Source organism: Desmodus rotundus, chromosome 1 (genome assembly GCF_022682495.2).
Source record: "Desmodus rotundus isolate HL8 chromosome 1, HLdesRot8A.1, whole genome shotgun sequence".
NCBI classification, from domain to species: Eukaryota; Metazoa; Chordata; class Mammalia; order Chiroptera; family Phyllostomidae; genus Desmodus; species Desmodus rotundus.
In genome coordinates, this window is record NC_071387.1 from 22694146 (window position 1) to 22720393 (window position 26248).

Genomic DNA, 26248 nt, shown 5'->3' on the forward strand with positions numbered 1-26248 from the left:
CAATTTACAGGGAAACAACAGTACAGTGGATGAAGCTGAGAATCAAATCAATGATTTGGAACATAAGGAAACAAAAAACAACCAATCAGAACAACAAGAAGAAAAAAGAATAAAAAAAACAAGGTTGGTATAAGTAGCTTCTGGGACAATTTCAAGAGGTCCAACATTTGCTTCAAAAGGGTGCCAGAAGAAGAGAAAGAGTAAGAAATTGGAAATCTGAAAAAATAGTGAAAGAAAACTTCCCCAATTTGGTGAAGGAAATAGAATACAAGTCCAGGAAATGCAGAGGGTCCCAAACAAGATGGTTGCAAATAGGCCCACTCCAAGACACATCATAATTAAAATATCAAAGTTTAAAGATAAAAAGAGATTCTTAAAAGAAAGAGAAGAGAAGTTAGTTACCAGAAGGGTGCCAGATGGGAGGGGGAAGGGGAAAATGGGGAAGAAAAGAGGGGATTAAGAAATATAAATAGGTAGTCACAGAATAGCCACGGGGATGTAAGTACAGTATAGGAAATGGAGTAGCCAAAGAACTTATACGCATGACTCATGGACATGAACAGTGGTGTGGGGACTGCCTGAGGGAGTAGGGGGCACTGGGTGGAAGAGGATTAGGAGGGAAAAATCAGGACAACTGCAATAGCATCATCAATAAAATATAATTTAAAAAATATGGAAAAATGCCCTTGTTAAAATATCACATAAAAAAGGGGGGTATATACTATGTCATATATAGTATCATCACGATTATGTAAATCAAAGGAAAGTGGGCACAAAAGAAACTAAGCATGTTAAGCAGTTGGAGTTGGGTGGCAGCATTATGGGTGATATTTCCCACCCCTATTTATATATTCCAATTTTCTAAAATAACCTTACATTTCTTTTATAATAGAAATAAACTGAACCTCATTTTAAGCAGTATTTTAGTTTATATCTATCTTGCACATGACTAAGTTTAGCTCTCCCGCCTGGCTCAGGCCCTTTCCACAGGTGTGCTGAGGGTGGGCGGCAGCAAGTCCCAGGGAAGTACCTTATGCTCGTCCCGAAGGTGGCTGTCCAGTTCCTCCGTGTGCTTGGTCTCATAGTAGCAGAGCTGGCATTTGTAAGGTTTCAGTTCATTGTGCTTTTCTATGTGTTGCTGGAGGCTCTCGTCACTGGAGCAGGTGAAGGTACACTTATCACAGCGGAAAACTACTCCCTGCAAGTATTTTGACAGTTTGGAACGGCACACTTCAATGGGGACAACTCGCTCTTCTGTGGAGACAAATTGAATGGAAAGATGGGAATTTTTACTGATAGTAAGCAGAGGTTCTTTCCTTGGAATATAAGAAGAAACTTCCCCATTCAATTTTGCTAATTCTTATGAGTTTGGGTCCGTGAACTGCACACACGGACAATACCCTCCCCATTACTCTTCAAAATAACGTATTTCTCTATAAAAGTAGGTATTTTCAGGACCAAAAGCTCTTTGTGTACTTAATACCCAGAGTGATCTATAAATAGGGGTGGCCGGGCTTGAAGGTTCTTGTTAATTTCTGAATGGGGGTGATTAAAGGAGGGGCGGAGAACAGGAAGGAGTGGCCATTTTTACCCATATTAATGATTGTCAACAGCAACCAGTTCCTACTTTCTAGTCAGTGCTATTTTGGTGAATGCACGGATGTCTTCAAAGGGGCAGGAAACTGACATACCCCAAACATCTATGTATGTCCCACCACTGTGAGCCTTCCTAGCAATGATGAGGCTTGAGTTATTCTCATGTTTCACAAGTTAGTAAAGAAACTCTCCAAAACTCATAGACATTGACACTGGCCAAGCAGAGATCTGTGTCCCCATCTGTCAAACTGCACATCCATGAGGCCCCATCATTTCCAATTGTTTCCCTTCCAAGATGGTCTCAAGGAGATAGTGTTCCTTTACCTGAAACCAAAGGAATCTCTAGTCTAATGTCATCTCTGAAAACAAAGGAACCTGCACACTTTCATTCACTGAAACTCCAACTCCAACTGTGAAGAGCTCACAAATCAAAAGGCTGCAGGCAAAGTCAGGGGCTATGGAGGTGGTGTGGGAGATATGGGGGATTTGTGCCTTTTCGCCCCTAATCTGACTGTCACAAGGGAAAAAAATAAAAGAAAGAGAATTTGGGTGCTTTCCCCGTTAACATACCAAATGCTGGAGGGCTGGGAATGCGTGGTGCTTGTTTACTTTGCACTCTCTCACCCTTGTGTTTAACTGCTCAAATTAAATTTCACACTAGTCTGCCCAGAGTACCGGCACACACGCCAGATACCCATAACTGGGATAAAATTAAATCTGTGCTATTTATGCAAGGATCAAATATAGCGAGTGTTTTCACGCTGTGTCTGGATTCAGAAGACTCTGTAAGTTTACAAATGGACGCACACAACATATACTTATATTATTTAGAAAAAGCAATGTATTATTAAGTCAAGAAAGCGTGATTTATTCTCAGAGTCGCTGAGCAGCAATGTTTCCTGAGCACCCGTATCTTGAGCGGCGGCTGGCGGGACTCACCAGGTGAGCCCTCCCTTTGTTGCTGGCCTGCGTTGGGCCCCTGGGGAATTTTCCCCACCCAATGCCATGCCTTAGCCTCAACCATCACAATCTCACAGCAGGGCAGTCACTGCCTTGGGAATCCTTGAGTGCAGCGATTAATTGGCCAGCAAACAAGCTGGGCAGAGGGAGCGTGGAAGGTGGCGTCTGCAACCTACTCCCTGAAGCTCTAATACATATGTTATTTTCCCTATACAAAGAGTCAGTCGCTTATTTAGAAATATAAATATTTTTAAACCGAAGTAGAGCAGACAGCTAAGAAACACATGATTATAATGTAATCCACACATTTTCTTAGAATAGCAAATGTTTAACAGTCTTCTAACCATTCAGTTCCACGGTTTGGTGTAAACAAAGGAGAAAATGCTTTGGCATAAGCCAGTGAGCCTCAAGAAAGCCCATTCTATGACATTTTGCTCCTATAACCCAGGGTTTCTCAAGAGTAGCGCTACTGACATTTTGGGGCCAGTCAATTGTTGTTGTAGGGGCTGCTCTGTGCATTGCAGGACGTTTATTAGCGTCCTGGGCCTCAACTAACGAGCTACCAGTAGCACCCAGTTGTGCTACTCCCCCAGTTCTGACAGCCGAAAATGCCTCCAGGCAAATGCTCCCCGAGGAAGCAAGGTCGGCCCTGGTTGAGAACCACCACTCTAAGCACAGCGCCAAGCATGATCTCCAGCTGCTCGAGGTAAGACGCATGTGGACGTGAACCACGAGCAAGCTGGTGTCCACAGCAAGAGACGGGTACAGGCTAAACCAGGCGGACCAGCACCTTGAGGGTGTGCTTTCCCACTTGGGGTCACGGGACGTGTTGACATGGACTTTTCTGGCACCTTCCTTGAGACTGCACCTCCTTGTTCTCTCCATGTTTGTTCCTAATTTATATTTTGCCATTTCTTCCACTTTCATTCTTTGGCTCTGGCCTACGTCTGTGCCCTGGGTCTACTGGCCTCAGTGGAGAAGGAGAACAGCTTGTCTAATTTTCCGTATAACGGTGTCCCAAACACCTTGAAGACAGTAGCTCAGTCACCCCCCCAGTCTTCACCTGTCCCTTGTGAATAATCAGTTCTCTCAAATTTGTTTTTTATAGGTCTCCTTTTCAATTCCTCCACCATTTGGTTAGTTTTCTTTGCAGTTTCCTATTTCACTACGTGTGTCTAAGTGACTTTTACGTGTTCCCGAACACTCAGAATAATGCCTTGGAGTTTAAATAATGATAATTAAGGTGAATGACCACTACAATTTATTAAGTGCTCGCTATGTTTTGACACAGTTAGGTGCTCGACACTCACAGCTACTTTTTATTCTCCTAACACTCTGGAACGGCAGTTGTATTATCTTCAGTTTATTAATGTGGAAACTAAGAAGTAATCTGTTCAGCTACTTCCTCAAGGCCCTCTTCTAGCTCAGTACAAAGTTGTGACCTGGGAGCAGAGGTCTCCTGACTTTGGCCAGCGCCTTCCTCCTTCGCCCCTGAAAAGAACAGGGGGACAACCGATCTGCATGCAGTGTATATATAACCCTTTCATTCCTAATCGTTTAAAAAGGCAAAGGCTATAGATGTCTAAGGCAACCATTTCTATCCGAATTTCTTTCAAATATCTTCTGGATTTGAGAGGTCATTTCCCTACTTAATGTCTCTGAAATATAAGACTTCCCATTTCCAAACTAAGATATTACCAACATCCCAAGTTATATGGATTTTTTACTAACATTCACTGTAGAAAAATGTGAACTTTTTCTTTCTGAAAACATAGCTAACATGACCAAGATAAAAAAAACAAGACAGACTTTGAAAGGCAGGCAAGTGACCGACAGCGTTTTCTGAATGAGGTTATTCATTACTGAGGCAAGTGAAGGACATAAAGTTAGAGACTGGAATGTTTCCAGGCATAGACTGAGCCCCGTCTTGGCTACAGAAGCTCAGCGCTCAGGGCTTTTTTCTATGGGGGCAGCGACAACTGTGGGGCTTTCTTGACTTCACACCTCTCAAAATTACCTTGGGTAAGAAATCAGAGCCTGAATCACACTCATTGTGACTCAGCTTCCAGCACTGGCTGCAAAAATATTATGACTTCAGCAGTTTGACTACAAGATAGATTGTGTCTCGCATCTCCCACTCAAAAGATGCTTGGTGCTGCAGCTGGACCTAAACCCAAGAGGCCGGACCTCAGAGCAACGCCACACTGAAGCACGTGGGTACTAAGGTGTGACGGGGCTGAAAAGTGCGTGCTGTCCAGCTCCCGTGGTGCTCTGTGGAAAAATCTGCAGAGTTTCAACTAACGTGGGGTCGGTCACTTCTGCTCAAAACAGCAAAAACCACATCCATGTGAAGTCCAGCATCATCGAGTAAAAATTCTTCCTGAAAGGCAGACCACAACATGCATGGGTTTCCTTCCACAACGTGCCAAATCCAAATGAGGCAGGGAGAGATCTGGAAGTCATTCACTCCCACAAACATCACAGGCAAATGATCACGTTAAAGCACCCAGTCCCTCCTTGGGCCAAACCAAAGACCCACCCATTACTCCCTCTCAAGCAGCCACGTGTCAAGGATGAGTACTAGAAAGTCATTAAGAATATAACAACAGTTTCTTTAATAATAAAAAAAAATCAGCCACAAACATAACCATAATGAGACACATAAACATAATCACAATGGCTCCATAAACATCAGCACAACTGAATAAGAAGTTATTCAGTTTTCATGTCAGCCAGGTTACCACCCTTAAGCCAGAGCTGGGAACTGTATTCGAACAAGCAAACGTATTTGATGGGGGTGGAAGGGAACATGTAATCCCACTGAATAAAATGACACATTGCCCATCTCACTGTCGATTTTTTCCCATGAAAAATGGTACTGATTGGATAAATTAGGGGAGATTAGTTCTAGTCCAAAAGACACCCTCCTGCAAGTTGCAGTTAAACTCAGTGTTTGTCTAAGTATTGGGGTTACAGGTTGGGAAACAGAAACTTTATGATCATATGCCAACTGGAGGCCAGTATCAGTAAATTACACAGCTCCATAATGATAATGTAAATATTTGGCACAGCTGCATTTTATTCAATAATTCAATCTGTGCCCAATTTTTCAGGTTCACTGTAGGTGCCCATGGTACCTACAGGCAAAGCTATGCTTCAGGCATCCTATTCCCAGTGGCGACAAATTCAATTGAAATAGACTCATGAAACTATTCCTCTGTTTATCGTTGCTCTTCCCATTACAGTTCAAGTTACTTCAGTGCACAAACCTTGCCTGACTCTTCATGGCTGCATCCCGAGTTTAGAACAATGCTAGCACGCAGTGGGTGTTCAATAAATATTTGCTGCACGAATGAAAACCCACCAAAAGTCTTACCACCCACTTTCTCCTTGAAACAAAAGTCTCAGTGGTTGATTTTTCCCTCATGAAGCATTGATCTGACCCAAGTTCACAGTTCCTCAAAGAGACGGGTTTACCAATCCTTTGCACCAATCTGTGCTAACTTAGTACTTGTCTGGTGTCTCATCAGTCCCCTGGCTTCCCATCTGTCTACTGAGTCAAGTTCAAACTCCCACATTGGTAGCTAAGCCCTCCATCATTTAACTGGAACATACATCTTCAGCCTGGCCCCTAGTCCCTTCAAGCTCCCCTCAGAGCAGCCAAACACCCTTTTGTAAACCCATGTTGCTTCCATTCATCACAGTGATTTGTTACATCACTCTGTAGTGAGTTAAATTGTGTCTCACAGAAATGGATGTCCGCCTGGGACCTCAGAATCTGACCTTACTGGGAGGGACATAAAGTCTTTGCAGAGGTAACTAGTCACGATCAGGTCATACTGGATCAGAGCAGGTTCTAAATCCAACGACGAGTTTCAGGTGTACAGCATAGTGGTTAGACAATCATATATTTTACAAAGCGGTCCCTCCCCCTGATATTTCAAGTACTCACTGGCACTGTACATAGTTATTGCAATGATATTGACTGTATTTCCTATGCTGTACTTTATATCCTCGTAACTATTTTGTAACTACCAAGTTGTACGTCTTAGTACCTTCACCTCCTTCACCCAGCACCCCAATCCCTCTCCCCTCTGGCAACCACCAGTCTCTTCTCTGTATCTATGAGTCTGTTTCTGTTTTGTTTGTTCATTTACTTTGCTCTTTAGATTCCACATATAAGTGAAATCTTATGGCATCTGTCATTCTCTGATTTATTTCACTTATTATTGGACCCATAATACCCTCTGGGTCCATTTATGCTGCTACCAATAGTAAGATTCCATTCTTTTTTTATGGCTGAGTAATATTCCATTCTATATATGCAACACTACATTTTATCCACTAGTCTAGTCATGGGCACTTGGATTACATCTGTATCATGGCTTTTTGTAAATAATGCTGCAATGAACATAGGGGTACATGAAAGTGGGACAAAAGTAGGTTTAGAGTTGTTTGTATGGAAAATAATACAATAATTAATAAATAACATAAGAATAAACTCTTTCACATACTCACAATTGTAAACCTACTTTTGCCCCATCCTGTACATTTTTTCAGATTAGTGTTTCGGGTTTCTTGGGATATATTTCCTGACGGGGAAGTACTAGGTCATAGGCTAGTTCAATTTTTTTTTTTTTTTGAGGAAACTCTATACTGGTTTCCACAGTGGCTGCACCAACCTGCATTCCCACCGACAGTGCACAAGAGTTCCCTTTTCTCCACATCTTTGCCAACACTTGTTTATTGATTTACTGATGATGGCCATTCTGACAGGCATGAAGTGTTATCTCAATGTGGTTTTAATTTGCATCTCTCTGACAATTAGTAACATTGACCGTCTTTTCATGTCTATTGGCCATCTGTATGTCCTCTTTGGAGAAGTGAATGACCGGTGTCCTTACGGGGACAGGAGAGCGCACAGAGAGACCCGCACAGGGAAGAGGGCTGGTGCAGACAGAAGCCGGGACTGGAACGACACAGCTACAAGGATGGGAATGCCAGGAGCCACCAGAAGCTAGGAAGAGCCAAGGATTTCACTCTAGAGCCTTCAGGGAGAACATAGCCCTGCTGAAACCTTGATTTCAGACTTCGAGGGTCCAGACTGGGGAGAAAATACATTTTTGTGGTTTCAAGCCACCCAGAAAATTAATGTTCCTCACCTTGTCCTCTCTGTCTGTTGAAATGTCATTATGACTGCTTGAAAGCCACGCCCCCTCCACCTTTCTCACCACAAGCAGAAGTATATACGCCACTAAGGTACGTGTCACTCACTCTCTGATACATACTTATGCACCATTCCTCTCCTTGAGGAAGGCCAGTGCTAGGTCTTAAAAACCCTGTCTCACCCAAAGAACCCAGCATAGCATGGCATGTAACAAGCAAATAACAAATGCTTGCTGGATGCATGAATGAACAGCATGTTCTCTTCTGCCACAGCCAACGTAAATCCATGAGTGTTTTTCATTCAGATTTCCCGTGAGTTAAATAGATTCTCTTTTTCTTTCTTCCCTATTTAAATACATCCATTTGTTTGGATAAAAAGCTAAGGAAACTCTATTTTGGCAAGCAGTAGCTCAGTCTTAGGACCAGTTCAGTTGTTTTTCTTGCCTTTCATCCCAAGTATTTTAATTAACTAAGGCCTCGCAAAGATGTCTTTCTACAGGCCCTAGAGACCAAAGATGTTTATTCGTCCACAGAGCAAGGAGGGCACAGGTGCAGAGGGAGCCACATCTGCTTACTCTGAGATCAGCCCTGACTAGCAACTGCAGGACAGACACTCAGCCCTGGCTCTTGACTTGTCCAGACCAGCTTGCGGCTGAGCTGCCGTTTTGAGTTGGGATGGACACGCAAGCCAGGCCAGGACACAGGTGGCAGACACGGCTGTCCCGGAGCACCCTGCCATCTGTGGTCCAGTGGGCTTTGTGTCTGACCTCCAGCCCCACAGTTAACCCCATCCCGAGGCCCAACTGCCACAGTCACTAGGAGGCTGAGCAGAGTGACACCAACCACCTTCCTGAGGGTGAGACAGTGATGTCTGGTGGTTAAAGGCAAGGATTGTGCGTCAGACAAGCCTAGTTCAGGTCCCGTCAGTTATTAGTCATTTGGCCCTAAGTAAGATGCTCAGTCTTTCTGAACCTGGTTTTCCCCTTGTTTTCAGGGACAATGGTAATACCCACCACATAGTATTCTGTGAGAATTCCATAAAATGACGTTTGGAAAGCACTTAGCAGAGCACCTGCTACATAATAAGCACTTGGTAGCAGTAACTCTAGTTATTGATGTTAACACTGTCATTATTACTACCGGCCCTCAAATTCTCATATTCATTCCAGATTGTGCACTTTCTCACCCAATAGGGCCGATATTTATATACGCAGATGCCTCGTTTAATACAAATTATCTGTACCAGCAAACAGTGGCAGGCAATATGATGGATGGGGCAGGAGATCAGAGGACATTGATCCTCTGATTAGAGGATCAATGATCCATTGATCAGAGGACATGGGGCATTGGCTCCTAGCTCCACTGCTTACTGGGTGGGGGCCTCGGGCTGAACTCTCTTGGCTCGAATGGGCCCTGGGGACTTACCACTGCACTTACGGTGGGGACACCATGCACTATGTCACACACAGTCCCCTTCAGGAGAACCTGCTGGAGAAATTCCTTTCAGGTTTCAGTGTCAAGGATTCCTGAAAATTTCCTGAACAAAATTTCAAAAGTCTAACCAAGTGTAAATCCAATTGATTCGGTTTTCTTCTCTCCCACAGTAGGCAGGTATCTCAGGGCGAAATGTGCAGCCCACTGCTACCAAGTGCCCTGCGCCTGCTGGCACCCTGAGTGTCCAGACCCTTGGTGAATTCAGTCACACCTTTAGGTGAACTTTCTACTGGTTTCTCCTTATTTTGCATTTGCCCCAATTTCCTCATTGGTTTTTAATCTTACAGTTCTGCATCAATATCTTTAAAGACAAACCTTTGTGAAACAACCACAAATACCTACACAAGACATTTTTCTCAGCCTCAACTTTGCCATATGCCAAATAAGACTATAGGTAATATTATTATGCTTCCCTTGTTGTCGGAAGGTGAAGTGACACTGGGTATGTAAGAAGCACTTTGTCAAGTGTCATGCTCCAAGTGTGAGTACATGGCCATTAGCATTTCATCCCTCTCTCTCTCTCTCTCTCTTTCATCCTGACCTGCAGATGTTTTCATTGACTTGAAAGAGAGAGACAGAGACATTGATGTGAAAGCAAACATCGATCAGTTGCCTGCCATACACATTCCAACCAGGGATCAAACCCGCAACCTAGGTATGTGCCCTGACTGGGAATTGAACCTGCGACCTTACAGTGCACAGCACAATGCTCCAACAAACTGAGCTACCCAACTAGGGAGGATGCGCTTCATCTCTCTTTCTTTGCCTCGCCCTTTCTTGAATGTTCAGCTCAGGGAAGGAAAGTCACAGAGCTCATCGGGCATCACTCTGATCCTGCCTGGCAGCAATCTGGGAAAAGAACAAATCAACCACTGAAGCGAGGTTTCATCATTTCCGTCTGCACGGCAGCAACACTACTCATGGCTCACCCCCCAAGCTTTGAGGGGAGCACAGTCACTGTGACACACAGTCTCAAGAAGACAGGTGACTGAGACAGAACAGCAGGTGGGACCACTCGAGACAAGAATTCCTGCCTAAATGTCCCTACGCTGCTTCTCCCAGCTTGTGGGTGGACAACGTCCTTGCCGGCCACGCTCGCACGTCTCATCAAAGGGGAATCTGAGAGTGTCGATGGTGAGCCTTTCACAGGGTCTGCTGCAGGGGTGGATGACATGTCACGAAAATCACGGGCCAACGGCAGTGAAAGTTGGAAACTTTCAAAGCACCCCAAAACATCTAGCATTTCAGAGTGGGTGACATCTCAGCAGGACAGCAGAAGGCAACCATGAAGCTTTTGAGGCACAAGTGGCCAAGACTGAGAAGCTTTCCAAGGATAGAGGCAAAGGAAGGAAGACGGGAAGGAGGAGGAAGAAAAGGTGGAGGGGAGGAATGAAGGACAGAAGGGAAGATCAGTAGATGGAAACAGCAAGACACACTGGCAGCGGGTGTTCTCATCATCCCTTTCCCCTCCACCTCTGGCTTGAATCTTTTCATGACAAAGTTGCTTTCATATAAATCTATTTTTCCTTCCAATGCACAAGAAGCCACCGTTTTAATTGGCCAAGAGCAAACTCAAAGAAAAACCAAAGAGAACTTAGAGAACTTAGAAGAAGGATTCCTGTTTACAAACAGGAAGCAACATTTATGGGACACCCAGTGACACGTCCCTTAGGGAACACACTAGACACTTTACACGGTATCTCACAGGCGTAACCATCACCTCTTTTTGCAGATGTGAGAGAGGTTCAACACAGAAGGCTTTAAGGCCAGAATTTAAATCCAAAGCTTATGGGTTTTCAAATATTTATTAGGCCACTCTGATTCTTAAGAATTTTCTCTCTCTCCATTTCAAGGGAAATTCCACATTCTGCTTTGGAAGTCATCATTTTGGTCTTCCTCCAAAGAATTGCTTATTAAGAATCTCTCCCACATGTAAAATGTGCTCACACCCTCATCCAAAAGTCTCATTCCATTAAGGCACAGGTGGCAAACACAAGGCCCATGGGTTGAATCCAGCCCGGCACCTTGTTTCTACCCGGGCGGCAGCACCGAGCTCCTTGCCCCTCGTTAAGGAGTAGTTACATTTATATAGTCCTACAATTACATTCGGCCCTTTGAAGGCAACCGTGAGGCTGATGTGGCCCCCGGTGAAAATGAGTGTGATACCCCTGGATACAATTCTTTGCATTTTAGAATGAGCCTTCAGCCACCCATTCTCTTTCTCACTCACTCCTGCCCAAGCAAGGCTGTGAGAGCCGAGGACTCGATATAAAATCCTGTACTCTGGGGAGCCCTGCAGAAGAGCTCACAGCAGGATCCATCACCTGTGCCTCCCTCCAGGCAGAGGAAGTCCTCTGGGCAGGAAGGTCTGTTTTTAATCCTGTTGACTGTCCCAGTGGGTATCCCTGTGATTTCTTGCCCAGAAAAAAGGTGAGGAACAAGGGACCAGGGCCAAGGTGCTACTACCACCTTGAGAATACATCCTGCAAGGCCCGCCCCCCCCGTACCCCGAGAAAGCCAAGTGAAGAAGGAAGGTTACCTCGGTGCAGCACGATGTGGTCGATCATGTTGCGTTTGTATTTGGTGTGATAGAGGCAGAGAGGACAGCGAAGGTCTTTGGGGCCCTCCTCCGGGACGGCTGAATGCCCAGCTTCCACGTGCATAGTAAAAGCAGATCTGGGAGGGAGGTGGGGAGACGGGCGATGAGTCTGAGAAGGATCATTTCACCGACACCCCTGCTGGCCACCTTCCTGTAGAGCTTCCCGGTGAGGGGCCAAACCACTGACGGTAATCGTGTTTGCTGACCGAGCATTCCTCGGTCCCTCACCCAGTAACCAACACTGTCCTGCAGCGGTCACTCATTTTTGGAAATTTGGACACTTGGTCGGATTCAGGACTTAGTATTACAAGAAATGGGTTCCCCCCAATACTTTATTCTTTTTTCTTTTAAAAAAAAGTACAGTTGATATAACATTAGTTATTAGTTTTAGGTGTACAGTGTAGGGATTCAACATTTCTATACCTTACAATGTGATCGCCCCACTAATCCCAACAATGATCTGTCAGCATGCAGACGGAACCAGTATTATTGACTGTATTTCCCTTCACCTGTTCACCCATCCCCCGCCCCACTGTCTGTTTCTATGAGTCTGCAAACACTTTATTCTTGAAAATGAAAACCTGCCTGTTAAAAATATGACGAAATCCCTAGGAGGACGTAGTCTCATCACACTGGGCGGAGAGGGAGAATTTTAAAGCTGGCTGATTTACCAACTGCCTCATGTCCCTTTGCAGGTGTCGGGGTAGGAAGTCACGAAGCTGACAACCGGGTAAACTAACTCAGCTATTGCGGGGCCTGAAGGTGGAAGAGTAGTTGCCTCCCCCTTCATCCTTCCCCAAACTCCACTGTTTACAAAGCCTTAAATGTCTCATAAAAATGGATGAAACCAAGAGCTGAATGGGTGAGATCCTCTTATTAACCCAAGGGCTTCTCGCTGGGGAAACACGCACACCTGTCAGCGCGCCCTCGTTATCGGGGCCCTTGTAGCCTTCTCTCAGTTTTAAGGCCACATACATATTTATCTGCAAAACAACTGAACCAAGTTAAGAGTCAGAGAGACAACACATTTCTCATCAAATCCAAGCAACTACAATGTTGCTGGAAAAGACACTTGTTATTCTTCCAATTCATGTTTTGGGCATGAAGCCTACTTTCGCCAGACTCTCCGTGTGGAGCCTGCATTAAAGTACTGCGGTGGAGGAAGGCTCAGGAGTTGATTGCAATAGGAGCAAGTAATAATAGCTTTACATCTGTAACACAGCATATAATGTTATTTTTTAGCTTTTTATCTACGATATAACATTTACTAGTGTTTACTTTGTGCCAGGCACTATTCTAAACACTTAGTTACACCGGTTCATTTATTCCTTATAAGAGCTCCGTGAGGCAGGTACTATTATTATCTTTATTTTACAGATAAGGAGACACAGAGAGGCTTAGTGACTTGTCCAAAGTCACACAGTCAGTAAGGCCCAAAGCTGGGATTCAAACTCAGGCAGTCAGGCCCCACATTCTATACTCACACCCACTAACCTAAACGGTATCTCACAGGATGAGAGTAAATCGCAGGGTTTAGATGAAATGATAGGAAGCAGTCCATTCTTTAGTTCACAGGTGCTGTCACACACAGGGGCAAAGGTGACGGTGGATGATCATTTTCTAGATTGGAACTATCGCTCTATGATCGCTCCTGCTTACACTCCACAGTGCTGGAGTCCTGATTCTCTGGGTTTTCTAAATAACATGATCTTAAGAAATAAGACTCTACAAGGGTTGTGGGGAAGTCACTATTGCTGAATGTCCTCCCCTGACTTTGACTTTCAAGAACATATTTTTTCCGAAGGCAAATAAAAGGGAAGGGAGATGGCGACAGTGCTCTGAAGGGAAAACACTCATTGCTTCATGCACCGGGCCGGGGAAATCCTTTGCCATCATCTCGCACTGCTTGGTCGCCCTTTGCTTTGACTTTTAAATTCATTTGTTGTGATACAGCTTTTCATCCCTTCCACAAACCCCAAAGCAGTCTTCTGAAACTAGCCTTTTCTTGGTAGAGACTGGACCCAATCCCTGCATCATCCTGCACGGGGGCCCTCCCATGAGCGCCTCCAGGGAGGAGGGTGTAAGGACAGTGTGGTGAGGGGCGGAGCAGGGGCAGCCACCTCTTTTTTCGAGGCTGTTTTTCATGCCACTTACTTAAAGCCTGTGTAAAAAGAGCAGTCTTTGCACTTGAAGAGCTTCTTCCCGCCATGCTTGTCTCTGTAATGGCGCCTGATGCTCTGGATGTAGCCAGAGGAGAATTCACAGAATTCGCAATGAAGGACAGCTTCGGTTTTCTGCTCCACACCCCCAGCAGCTCCGGACAGAGGCACGGGGCTAAGGCGGCTGTTGTTCCTCGCCAGAGCCGCGGACTGATAGTGGTTCAGCTGCTGCTGAACGTCTGGAGGCTCCGAGTAGGACGAGTCTGTAGACAGACAGGGGGAAACGACACCGAACACACAGAACACAGTGGAGGTTGGATGCTTGAAACCCCTGACGTTTGTTCTGAGCACTTGTTTTTTTAAGGGGATGGCTATGAGCCCAGCTTTCCTCTTCATTTACATGCTACAACACTTATCTGGGGAAAGGCAGGTAGGGAGGAAGTGTGACTTCTTTTAATCTGACTTGGAGGGTTCATACCATTTAAAAATAAAATTCTGAGGTTAAAGGTTTCAAAGTGAAGGAAGAAAGTGCACTTTTTTTAAAAAGGAAACTGCAGCGTGGCAACAGGCGGCCACACAACACCAGTCCTTGTAGGTGAGATAAATCAACCCACATAATGTACACGGGACTCAACCTGCGAAAGGCAAGTGGATGATACAATATCTCCCCCTTTGCAGCCCGGAATTATTCAAGCCCACCAAAAAAAAAGAAAGTCTGTAACAGAAATGCGCAAGCACAGGGCACTCACAAACATAAAAATGTTTTATGCCCTCACAGTCAAGCGATTTAAAATTTAAAATATAAAAATCCAATAGTGTTCCCCGGGAATGGGCGTTTAAGGCTTAGTCAGCATTAAGATGGAGATTTATTCATAAATCCCATTAAAATGAAATTCCAAACAAGTTTCCATGAAAGGTATTTTAAAGTTTGCCATCCAGAGGAAGATGTCGGAAATGACAGGCACAAATCTCACCCCGAAAAAGCTTCAATGGCATGGGGTGGAGAGATCAGACCTCAGTGAGAGGAAAACCTGAGTTTCTTCTTTAAATTAGAAAATAAATAAATGAATAATTTTTTAAAAAATAGACAAAGTAAAAGAAAGGTTTTGACCCTTTTCCTAACACGCTGCTTTGAATGTCGAGGTTAGCAATTCAACACCACCACCCTGTGTAACCTACAGCTGCCTCTGAAGGACATGAGGAAGCCCGTGAATACCACACGGATGAATTTCAGTGTGACTCCTTGAAAAGAAAACAAAGGGCTCTTTTCTTAAGCCTTTCAAGAAGCAGAGGGGAAAGGGGACAGAAACTGTACGAGCCTCCTCCCGACTTGATGGACACTTAATTTTCCAAAGCACGATTCCCCCAGGCAGGGCTCGGAGGAATTCTGTAAAACCCGTATTTGATGAAGCTAGTACCATCCATCCCGTTGGCCTCTTCGCGAAGAAAAACACAATCAGAGCAGCCTCCCTCACTGGGAGGGCACCTCCTGCCTTCAAAATACTAAACTACTTTCTTCCCTTCTTGTCCTGTCCACGGCCCCACCCCCTCCACTCCCATTTGTATTCCTCACGACAGAGAAAAACCCCTTTGGAAATTGTACACAAGCCTGCCACACACATACAAATAAAACAAAAGGGAAGTTGAACAATATCTCCGAACCTCCCTGGGTTCATTACCAGGTGTAAAGTGAAGACAAAGGAAGAAAGGAAGGACACAACTGAATCCATTCTAGCCGATTCTTTTATCTCCCTTTTCTTTATTCGGAAACCTCGCTGATGAACCCACTCAGGATCACAATAACGCCATTGTCAACTTCTCATTCTTTCTTTCAATAGCAGGTTTGTTTACCATTTCATGGATTGTTCAGAGATGTTTTCTACTTAAGCCCTAAAGACTAGTTTCTGCTTAAAACACAGGCACAATGAAACCCCAAACACACCCCGCCTCTCTCGTTAACACAGGCCTGAGCTGCGGGCAGGGCCCTGTAGCACCGGCATCCCCGACAGGCCCCTGGCCCCTCTCTCAGGGTGCGCCCTGGCCTCCTCTTAGCGCTTCAGAATAGAAATTCTGTGACCAGTGGGGCCAAAGCCAGGTCCTGCTGCCTGCGAGCTGCCCATTGTCCATAAATCCACCCAGTACATCCCTCCAAGGGAAGGTGCCTCCTTCGACCTAACCCTAGAGACATCCTACTGGTCTCTAGGGTTGATAGTGCATTATTCCACTCATCTTAAAAAAGAAAAGAGGGAATTCTACATTTTAACTCCAGTATTTGTATGTTACGTGAAACCTGAAGAAATAAAAATGCACCAAGTGTGGGCAAAGCATTCCGAGAAAGGGAGGCTCCTCCTCACTGGTCTGAAATGGCAACACAACAGGAAAGGCATATGTGCCCACGTTATAAACTCCTTTTATTCCCTGGTTAAACCAGATAGGCAAGTTTATTTACAAAAATAAGCAAATCCCACCGCTTCATGATACATCTGTACTAATGCCCAGGTTACAGGTTTTGGGGTCCTCTTAGAACTTTGCCTGCCTCTCTGGTGCCAAGACACACTCTCTTCCTCTCTCACTTGGAGGTGGTGAATGGCATACAACTTTGGCACTAAAGTGACAAAGACATGAGCGTGTATGATTCCACTGGTCTTTAAAGAGCCCACTTACTAAGCTACAAAAAATTCTAGTTTGTTCATCAAGCACAGGCAGAGAAGAGCAGGAAGAGAATTGTGTTTTGTGCTCAGGTGAGAAGACAGGCAGATTGTTAGTTGTGAAGGGCATATTACCTAAGTTAAAAACCATTAAGAACATTTTCTTTCATCTTGGGCTAAAAGAAAGGAAGGGGAAAACAGTCTGTGCTTGGACCAGATTTGAGGTCAGGAGGAAATACAGCAGCGGCAGCACAGGAGTGTGAATCCAGTGGGAAGCTCTGTCCCCAACTCTGGGTCACGCAAGTTCCAGCTTTCTCTCCTGTACAGCAGGTCATACCCACAAAGGAACCAACAGCACAGACCGTGGTTGGTCCAGACATTCCCAGCCCAACCCTGAGACATGCAGTCTCTCAGAAGAGACTTTAACTCTCTGACTTGTGACTTCATTTATGTGCAAAGTTGTAGGAATTAAGTAATAACTTAATTGTAGTTATAAAATAAGTTTAATTCCGTTATATGTAGCTATCTATTTTGACAATTGTCTACAATCAGAAACTTAGTATATTTTGTAAAATCAGGATTAAACTGGATTTTAGCATGGATGGTCACAGTGGCTGCTGTAGGCATGGGTTTGGGATTTACTGAGCAGCCAGCAATTAATTCGCACAACTGTGGTGAGGGACCCATGTAGGTTCCCATCCCAGCTTTACCAATGAGGCCGCCGAGGCTGAGAGTGATCGGTCACAGGTAGAATCTGAACAAAAATCTGACTCCGAAGTCTGAGTCTTGTCTGTCAGGCGTCTGTACCCAGTGGTGGCCTCTGGGGTCCCGTGACGCAAGTCAGAAGAACGAGGAAGAACATCTGCGTGTTTCACCGGCAATAAACACACAGCAGAGAGGACAGAGAGAAGGTGTAGAAAGGCCGACATAACCAAATAGATAGAAATGATAACAGAACATTTAAAAAATAATACGAATTTGAACACAAAACACTAAAAAAGCATTTCACAGCACATGGGGAAAAATAAAGTAAGATTCGTGGGAAAGAAAAATATTCAAAATTTCAAAATGCTTTATATTTTCAAAAGCCGGGGGGTGGGGGACGGGAGACCACACAGGAGACATTTCGACAAGCATGCTGCACAGGTAAGCCCGGGAAGTGCCCAGGACTGGAAATCTGCCTGTCCAAATGGCGTGCTGTGGAGAGATGCTTCATAAATTGCCCTAAAAAAATAATGTTCTGAAATTCCTGAGGTGGAATTTGGCCGGGAAAAGAAAGGTACACAAATGCAAATGGGAGATGGATGTTTCCAGGTGGTTCTCAGACAGCCCAGCATTTCAAACCAGGGGAAGGGCTGAGTTCCACATGAGGCCTCCTGTCCCTCTCACTTAGTCGTGTTCCCAGAGAAGTGGGGAATTTCTTGCTCTAATTCCAGCTCCCCAGGATCCTAGCCAAACCCAGGTAAATATCAGTTGGAAGGGTTTTTTTTCTTTCTTTCTCCAGAAATTAGTCAGCACAAAAACAATCATAGGAAATCTGATTTTACAAAGGCAAATGACAAACAAGTGAACTTGTAAGCCTGACAGAATGAAGCTTTCTCAAATATTCGGAGTCTACAAACAGGTAGCCAACACCCTCTTGGTGCCAGGCCATGAGCTGGCGCTACAAGTTCAAAGTCAAGGAAGATGTGACGGGTGCCTTCTAGGAACTCGGGTCTACCAGGGGAGAGAGCAGAGTAGTCGGCTGTTATGAAAATATCGGCCTACTCCACGTCTAGCGAATTTACTCCATTGGCTTGAAGGAATAAAAGAGGCAGAGAGAACAAATGAACAGTAACAGGAGAGTTTAACTATTGCAAGATTAAGGAAGACACAAGGAAGAGTCAGAATCAATCGGGCGGTAAATTGTGGGAGCTGCAGAGGACAGCCCCTCGTGCACTGAGAGGTCCAAAAAGGAAGCCGCACAGGAGGATCAATTCTCAATTTTCTGCAGCAGGATAGAGGCTGTGAGTGAAAAGGTAAAAGTGCCTTGGTGCCAGCAACCCCATTTAATTATATTTGAGCTTTTGGTGCGGACTTGGGAGAGAGGCTCTTTGGTCAGTGTGAATCAAGTACCAGGAGAAAAATAAAAGACAAAGGGTTTTAGGCAAGTGCATTTTAGAGGTGGTCAGGTGGCAAAGGATTTAAATTACACCCATTCACTCTGCAAATATTTACTGAGCATCAATGGGAGACCCTGTTCTGGGACAGCTGGTCTTGGTCCCTGACTTCAAGCAACTCCCTGTGTCAGACAGAGGTGTTACAATTGTACCACGATGGATTTGTTTACATTGTATCACCACGGACTGTGATACCATGTAAAAAAGTCTTAATAGAGACATCTATAAAGAGCTAGTGGGGGAGAAAGAAAAATCAGCACTTGGTGATCCAACAGAATGTAGGCATGAGGGAGAGGGACAGAGGATGTCAAGAGAACCTTGAGTGTCCATTAATAAATTGACCAGCCTTAGTCAGTGTGTTAATGAAATCAACACTAGACATGAAGATACTCAATAGTTCCACTCACCATACCTCCATCTTATGTTGTAAATCGATATTAAAACAACTACGCTCTCATCACTATGGCAAAAAAGTAACTTAATTCCTATATGGAAAAGAAATGAAGATCAGAAGAAGCGTATGAACAAAAAAATAAGTACTTCAGAACGTGCAATAGATTGCAGAAGGGAGAATTTTAAATCTTCAAGTTCTAAAATAGCATAGAAAGTTCAAAATAATGCACAGATTGTAATTTCCTTCAGAAAAACAGGCAATTTGGCAACTCAAGGGTGGTGGTGTAAAGAATCAGAAATAGAATATTACCTGTGGGGAATTTAACCACAAATACTATAACTAGCCAAAGCATGGGAGGTGGGAGTAGGACCCAAATATGGTGGAAATACAGTCCACTCTTTCTAGTTGAGAAATTATAGGAAATCTGAGAATGTCACAGTAACAATGACAAGAGAGCAGCGAAAGACATACTTTAGATATTTGCCAGGAGAATTTTGGAATGTGGTGGAGCTTTTATCATAGAACTGCTAATTAATTTCGGCAAAGGCCAGAAATAGCCTGAGCATTTTCACGTGTGTGATAGTGACCCAGGTGTCTATAGTGATAGGACAGAGAGTCCTGCGGCCATGAAACCCAGTGAGCTGTGAGCTGGTGTGAGTCTGCATGTGATGCTGGAACTCTTTCGAGCTTGACGTTTGATGGACTCCTTACACGCCACGTGCTGAAAACTGACATCTTTGCCCACATACCTCCTTTTGCATTCTGAATGTCAGTGAATGGCTCATCATTTCATTGAGGCTCAAATTGTGAGAGTCTTCCTTCATGTTGTTACACATTTCCTGTAGCAGCTGATTTAGCCAGGTGCCTTATTCTAGAGACATATATGTGAGGACCCATTCTCCAATCATTTCCTCTCCAGCCCCCTGGCTTCCTCCCTTCCTATTGTTCATTCAGGTCCTCAGATCCCAGATGGCCAACTCTAACAGCCTTCTATCTGGTCTTCCTTCCTCTGAGATCTATTCTAGCTTGGCCAGCATACACATCATAGACATAGCACACATCACTTACATGATTATGATATGATCATACCCCAATGCTCAAGGGTTAGCATATATACAGCTCTTGCATATACTGGTCCTAGTCCATGTTTCCATCCTTACCGTCTAGCTAGTTCCCAATTCCCTGTACATTCTACATATGTCATCAGTGGGGTGGAGTCTTCGATAGGGCTACCTGGTGCTCTTCCTCTTCTTTTATCTGGCAAATTGCTACCCACCCTTCAAGAGTCAGCTGAAATGTCACCTATTCTGCGAAGATTTTCTCCAACAGTGCAGACAGACCTCTGCTCTCCTCTGTGCGTGGCCAACACATACACCTCTTGACTCTCACCCTGATCTCATTGGACCTCACATTACACTGACCTGGTTGCTTAAGCAATCTCCACCAGCATGGCCAGAGCAACACCTCTGACCCTGAGTCACCCTGACCAGAGAAGACCATGGCGACTGTTTCCGGGCTGGCGTCGCAGGCCACTCTGCAGCAGCCCCCCACCCCCCATTTCTGCTTCCAGCAGTTGAGTTGATGCTATCAAGAATCAGTTTTTACTTGCTCCCAAACTTCTTTGTACCAGTTATATTTGCTACTGAGCTTCTTCAATTTAATTAATATTATCTACAATGATGAACTGTTGGTATAAAAAGTGTCATTCCTATGAAAGCTATGTTGAATGCTTTGAAAAGTTAAGTTGCTAAAAAAAGAAATTACTGTCAAATGATATTTTGGCGAGACCAACTCTAAGAGACTGAGGAGAACACAAAAGTCTAGAAGGACTCCGCTCTCAGACTGTTCCACAAATGTCTAAACTATCATTCTACTAAAAAAAAAAAAAAAAAGCCAAACTGAAACTGGAAGTAGCATATGACCCAATGTAGGTGACTGGTTCACGCAAGAAAATAAATGGGGCAAACCAACCCAAGAGCCCAGACTCCAATACACAGGGCTCGACCCTACATCGCAATACTGGTGCATAAATGGATTCGCCTTTTCAGTGAAAAAAAAATGCTTAAAGGCATTTAAAAAAGGATTCCCTGCATTAAGAGACTTTCAAATATAACTGAGAAACTCCAGGTTTCTTCAAATAGGAGAGTTTCTACTGTATCTATCTGTATGTTTGTCTCCCATTTTATATTAATTCAGAAAATATTTATTGCGAGCCTTCTACACACCAGGCACTTTGAAGCACTTTGGCTGTATCAGTGAAAATCACTGCCAAGGGCCCTTGCCCTTGTAGAGCTCACATTTAAGATGGACAAAAACAGTACCTTATGTGCTTACACAGCCGCAGAGACACATGGTCCTTTCATAAAGGTACTGAAGGATTATGTTTGCTGGGCTGAATTTGTGGACAACTTTCTTACCTCCAGTCCCACCTGTCTATCTGTCTGTCTTTTTCAGGTTATGAAAACAATATGTAGCATGGAGTAGTCAAGAAGATTCACAGACTCAAGTAGTTTACTTATTTAAAAAGGTTTCTTAGGTTTTACCTGAATTCCTTTGAGGCTTGATTGAACACTCTTTCTTTCTCAAGGTACTTCTTGTTTACTTTGTAATATATTTAAAATATTTTTAAAAAGATTTTATTTATTTTTATTTTTAGAGAAAGGGGAAGGGAGAGAGACAGAGAGGGAGAGAAACATCAATGTGTGTGGTTGCCTCTTGTGCGCCCCCAACTGGGGACCTGGCCCACAACCCAGGCATGTGCCCTGACTGGGAATTGAACCCGCGACCTTTTGGTCCGCAGGACGACGCCCAACCAACTAAGCCACACTGGCCAGGGCCACTATATACTATTAACATAGAGCAGAATTTGGCATGCAGAAGAAAACCAACTACAAATCACCAACACAGTTTTCCAAGTATTTCCTTCAAAGAGCCTCAAAATGTTCTTTTCTATGGGACATTCCAAAAGGAAATTTATATTAGAAGTGAAGCTGTGGAACACAAGTCATTTCAAGTCCTTCTGGATAGCATCTAAAGGGAACATAAATCTCTCGAGGCAGCCAACTTATTTTATTTCCTTTTTTTGATTATGCCTTGAAATTGTCCAGGCCAAGGACTCCGGCACCTCCTTGTCTTCTATCATCAGTGGAGTTCTCTGGCCTGGATGCACAAGATTATGATACAATGGCCAGGGGGGACAATGGACACTGAATGACTATATATAGGAATTCTGGGCTTGATTGTCATGGAAGCAAATGGGAAAACAAACGCCTCGTCCTGAAAATAAGGCTGAGGCCAAACTTGAAGGAAACACACACTGAAAACTTCCTGTCATTCTGATGAGTAAAAACAAAACGTTGAAATATGATCAGGGAATAGATGAGAAAAAAAACAAAACCAAAGAAAAAACTAGTCTTCAAAACTGACAACAACACAGCAAAAACAAAAACAAAAGAAGGGCAAGTTTCTCTTTTAGAGATTAGTGTGCCATCATATTTGAAGTTCACTGAAAGGGTCTCTCTAAGGCCTGTTTTGTGAAACTTCCTGTTCTCACTCTCTCTGTATTTTGGGGGAATCCAGGCAAGTCTGACCTAAGACAAACAGGATTCCTGTACCAAATTCACTAGGTCCTGGGTTTGGGGACAAGCCCATTCGTGTCTGTTTTTTTTCCCCCCAACAGCATCACCATCCACCAGGCAAAGAAATCAGAATGAATCCTTGACTCATTTACCCCATTCTACACAGTCGGTGGGTGAAAAGGCGGCCCTGTTGGTTCTACCTCCTGAAGAGCGCTCACTCTCACCCGCATACGTTCTACTGCTGCTCCTTTTGTCCCAGCCCTCGGGCTGCTTGAGTGGAGAACATCCACTGCACAATGGTCCTAACCGGCTTTCTCTTTTCAAGGCTTTTCCCCCTCTAAGATTCCTTTTTCCCCCTAAAAGTAATTATGATTGTGGTGCCCACCCATTCTTACAGGAAAAGGTCCAAACTGAGGCCTGGTGCTCTGGCTCTCCACCTTCCCAGACCCATGCCCATCTCCACACTCCCACTCCCCCCACTCTGTGCTGACTGCCGCCCCGTGGAAAGTGCCCCGTGGAAAGTGCCCAACGTTCACTCTGGATGCGTCTTTTCACTGCACCTCTGCACGGTGCAATGGCTTCTCCTACTTTTCAACCTGGCAAACGCTGACCATCTCTTAAAGCGGAACACAGTTCAAATTTACCACCACTGTGAAGATCTTCCTTGATCTTTCTAGATACATGCCTTCAATCCCCTCTCTGAGCTCTTCCATTAGTTCTCATCATGCTGCACTGTGGTTCGTTCATTTTACCTCCCCTAGACAAGGATCTCTTTGCAAGCAGGATATCCATCCATCCATCCGTAACTTTTTAAAAGTTCGTATTCTCCAGAACTAAGCTCAGCACCTAGTTTGAAACATGTGCTCAATGAACATGTTACACAGATCCAGAAAGTTCAAACTGAAAAAAAGTGCTCTGAAAAACCCATTTTTAAGAAAATTTATTTATTTTTAAAGAGAGGGGAAGGGAGGGAGACAGAGAAGGAAAAAAACATAGATGTGTGAAAGAAACATTGATAGGTTGCCTCTCACATGCCTCCAAATGGGCAGCTGGCCAGCAATCCAAGTATCTTCCCTGACTGGGAATTGAACCCATGAACTTTCAGTTCACAGGCTGGCGCTCAGTCCACTGAGCCACACCAGCCAGGGCAAACCTAGACTTAGAAGGAAAACCCAACTAACCAAATGTCCCTCTCTCTTTGGACACTGAGGTTAAGAGGTCCTTCCCACTGAAACACTGATCTACTTCTCCTGAAACAATCCTGGGTCTAGAACATTTGAGGATCTGAATGAAACAAAATTACTAATCTATGGTTATCCAAAGAAGCCAAAGGCATATAATTTCTGGTTTTGACCCTGAATTAGCAATAAGTATAAACTCTGAAACAGATGATGTGATGTATCTGGGAGCCACTTCTGGTATTTCTATGTGCAATTCTCTCTCTCTCCTTTTTTGGACCCACTGGTAGGCACAGATGCTTATGAGATGCACAGGTATAATAACAGGTAGCGTGAATTTAATTTAAATGCACCATGACTTCCTGTAGTCAACTCCTCAGGCCACGAATATAGAGCCCTCTGCCACCCATGAGAGACGGTCCTCCTGGATTTCTTTCTGATATTTAGCACTACATCCTCACTGCATAAGATGTTTTACCAATTTTTTCCCACCGGGAATGCACTCTCCTCCCACATACGTACTGTGCAGACTATCCATTCTGCACAAAGACCTGTGGTGGCTCAGAAAAGCAGAGATGGCTTCATGTCACCCAGCCAGTGAGTGGAGAAATAGGAACATAACCTGGGGCGCCTGCATGCCCCAGTTTTGAAAACATGTTCTTTTTCTGCCATCGTCATTAGCAAACATCATAGGTATTCCTTCTGCACTAAACAGTATTTGGACCTCAAAGTGTGTTCTTAAAAATCCTTGAAACAGGCTGGAGGTTTGTAGGGAAACGAATGTGTGGTGAAGGAGCCTTTTCTAATGTTTCTCGGAGGAAGCTCTGCGTGGCATCTGCCATTGTTAATTGAGAAGCTCTTACAATACCAAATGCATAATTCACCTGTGACTCTTTTGAATTGTGTGATGAGGAAGTAAGGTTCCCTGCTGTTCGTTTAGATTGTATAGATGTCTTTACTGCACTGAAAATCCAGCCACGAATGTTGAGTACAAAAGCTCCTTTATATCAGTGACTTGGCCTCAACCACAGAGAGCTTGCTAGCAACTTCAGGTGGTATTTGGAGCTCAGAGGCCACGGGCAAGGGCACAGTGCCTCCTCCTCAAGACCCGCCTGGAGGAGAGATGCCTACGGACTTCAAGGAGTCGGTCACAATGTATGGCCGGCTATGAACAGTGCAGTGAGGGCCCAGATAGGGAACCATCGCAGAGATTTCTTAAAAGATTAGATAATCAAGAAGAAAGAACACATCTCAATGTAAGCACATATATTTAGATACATGGAGAGCTCCAAGTGATGGCATGGAAATTAGGTGTGAAAAGCAATGGTCAATCAGGAAAGGGAATGTACAGCCAAACTTCAAAGCAGAGTTATTTTAAAATTTTCCCCCAGCAGCGGGAGTCTGTGAACCAACAAACCCAGTGGGTTTCATACCCTTTTTTCTTTTCTTTTCACCTATTCCCATACAATGTAAGAAAATCCTGGCTCCGAGTTAAGCTATATTTCTAATCACCGTTAAAGCACTAGGTTCTTCCTTTGGGACAGCTTTTACTCCAAATTCACCCACAGGAATACTGCTCGGTGATGCTGGGCTAAGGTGCAGGGTGTACACCCTCAAAAAGCCAGAGGGATCCAGAAGTGAGACCCAGGTTTACCTTTTGCTGTCTTAGCCAAGCCTGTGGTCAGGTGTTTTTTATAAGGTCAGTCGCTGATCTTCACCACGACCTTATGAAATGGGAAATATGACTTCCCACTATGCAGATGGGACAACCAAGAACTAGAAAACGAGCAATTTCTCAGCTATCCGGAGCATGAACCTGAGCCTCCTCCTAACCATGTGGAGCCAGCCTCTCAGTGAAGCAGATCTCTGGTTCATCATTTGTTAATGGAGATGATGATGCTGGCAACTTCACAGGTGCTGTGGCAAGTACAGGAGACCAGAGTGTGAAGTACAGTGCCTGGCGCCTGGGGAGTGCTTCAGGGCTCTCAGTTCCACCGCTGTTAAAGCCTACATCATATAATTTTGCACTGAATTATAACTTGCCTCTAGTGTTTGTGTTCCCCACAGATGAAAGAATTTGGTCTGCTTAGCTGGACAGCAGGATGAAAAGGCATGGGCTCTAAACGGATGTAACGCACACTCCTCCCAGCTCCACGCACGCAGTAGGTGCTCGGCAGCTAGCTTTTGACTGATTGATTTTGGGCAAAACCAACTACACTGCTACTTCTGGCAACAACTGGCCGGCTTATTCTGTCAGTGGAGATGGCTGCAAAGGAGAGGGGACGGGATTCAGCTCACTGGCAGGGCTTGACCTGAG

The 26248-nt window shown here is 44.4% G+C and overlaps 1 protein-coding gene across 15 annotated transcripts in view; it reads right to left on the minus strand.

The window, feature by feature from the left end:
• ZNF462 (zinc finger protein 462) overlaps positions 1-26248 on the minus strand; it is a 137895-nt gene that overhangs the window by 23295 nt on the left and 88352 nt on the right. For all 15 annotated transcript variants that reach the window (XR_008426574.2, XR_008426575.1, XM_053922029.1 and 12 more), the window contains 3 exons: positions 13970-14237; positions 11756-11892; positions 1031-1254 (listed from right to left, as the gene is read on the minus strand). Coding sequence is in view for 13 of the 15 variants with exons in the window: in XM_053922029.1 (XP_053778004.1) it covers positions 1031-1254; positions 11756-11892; positions 13970-14237 (629 nt within the window). In the remaining 2 variants the exon portion in view is untranslated. The remainder of the gene's footprint in view (positions 1-1030; positions 1255-11755; positions 11893-13969; positions 14238-26248) is intronic.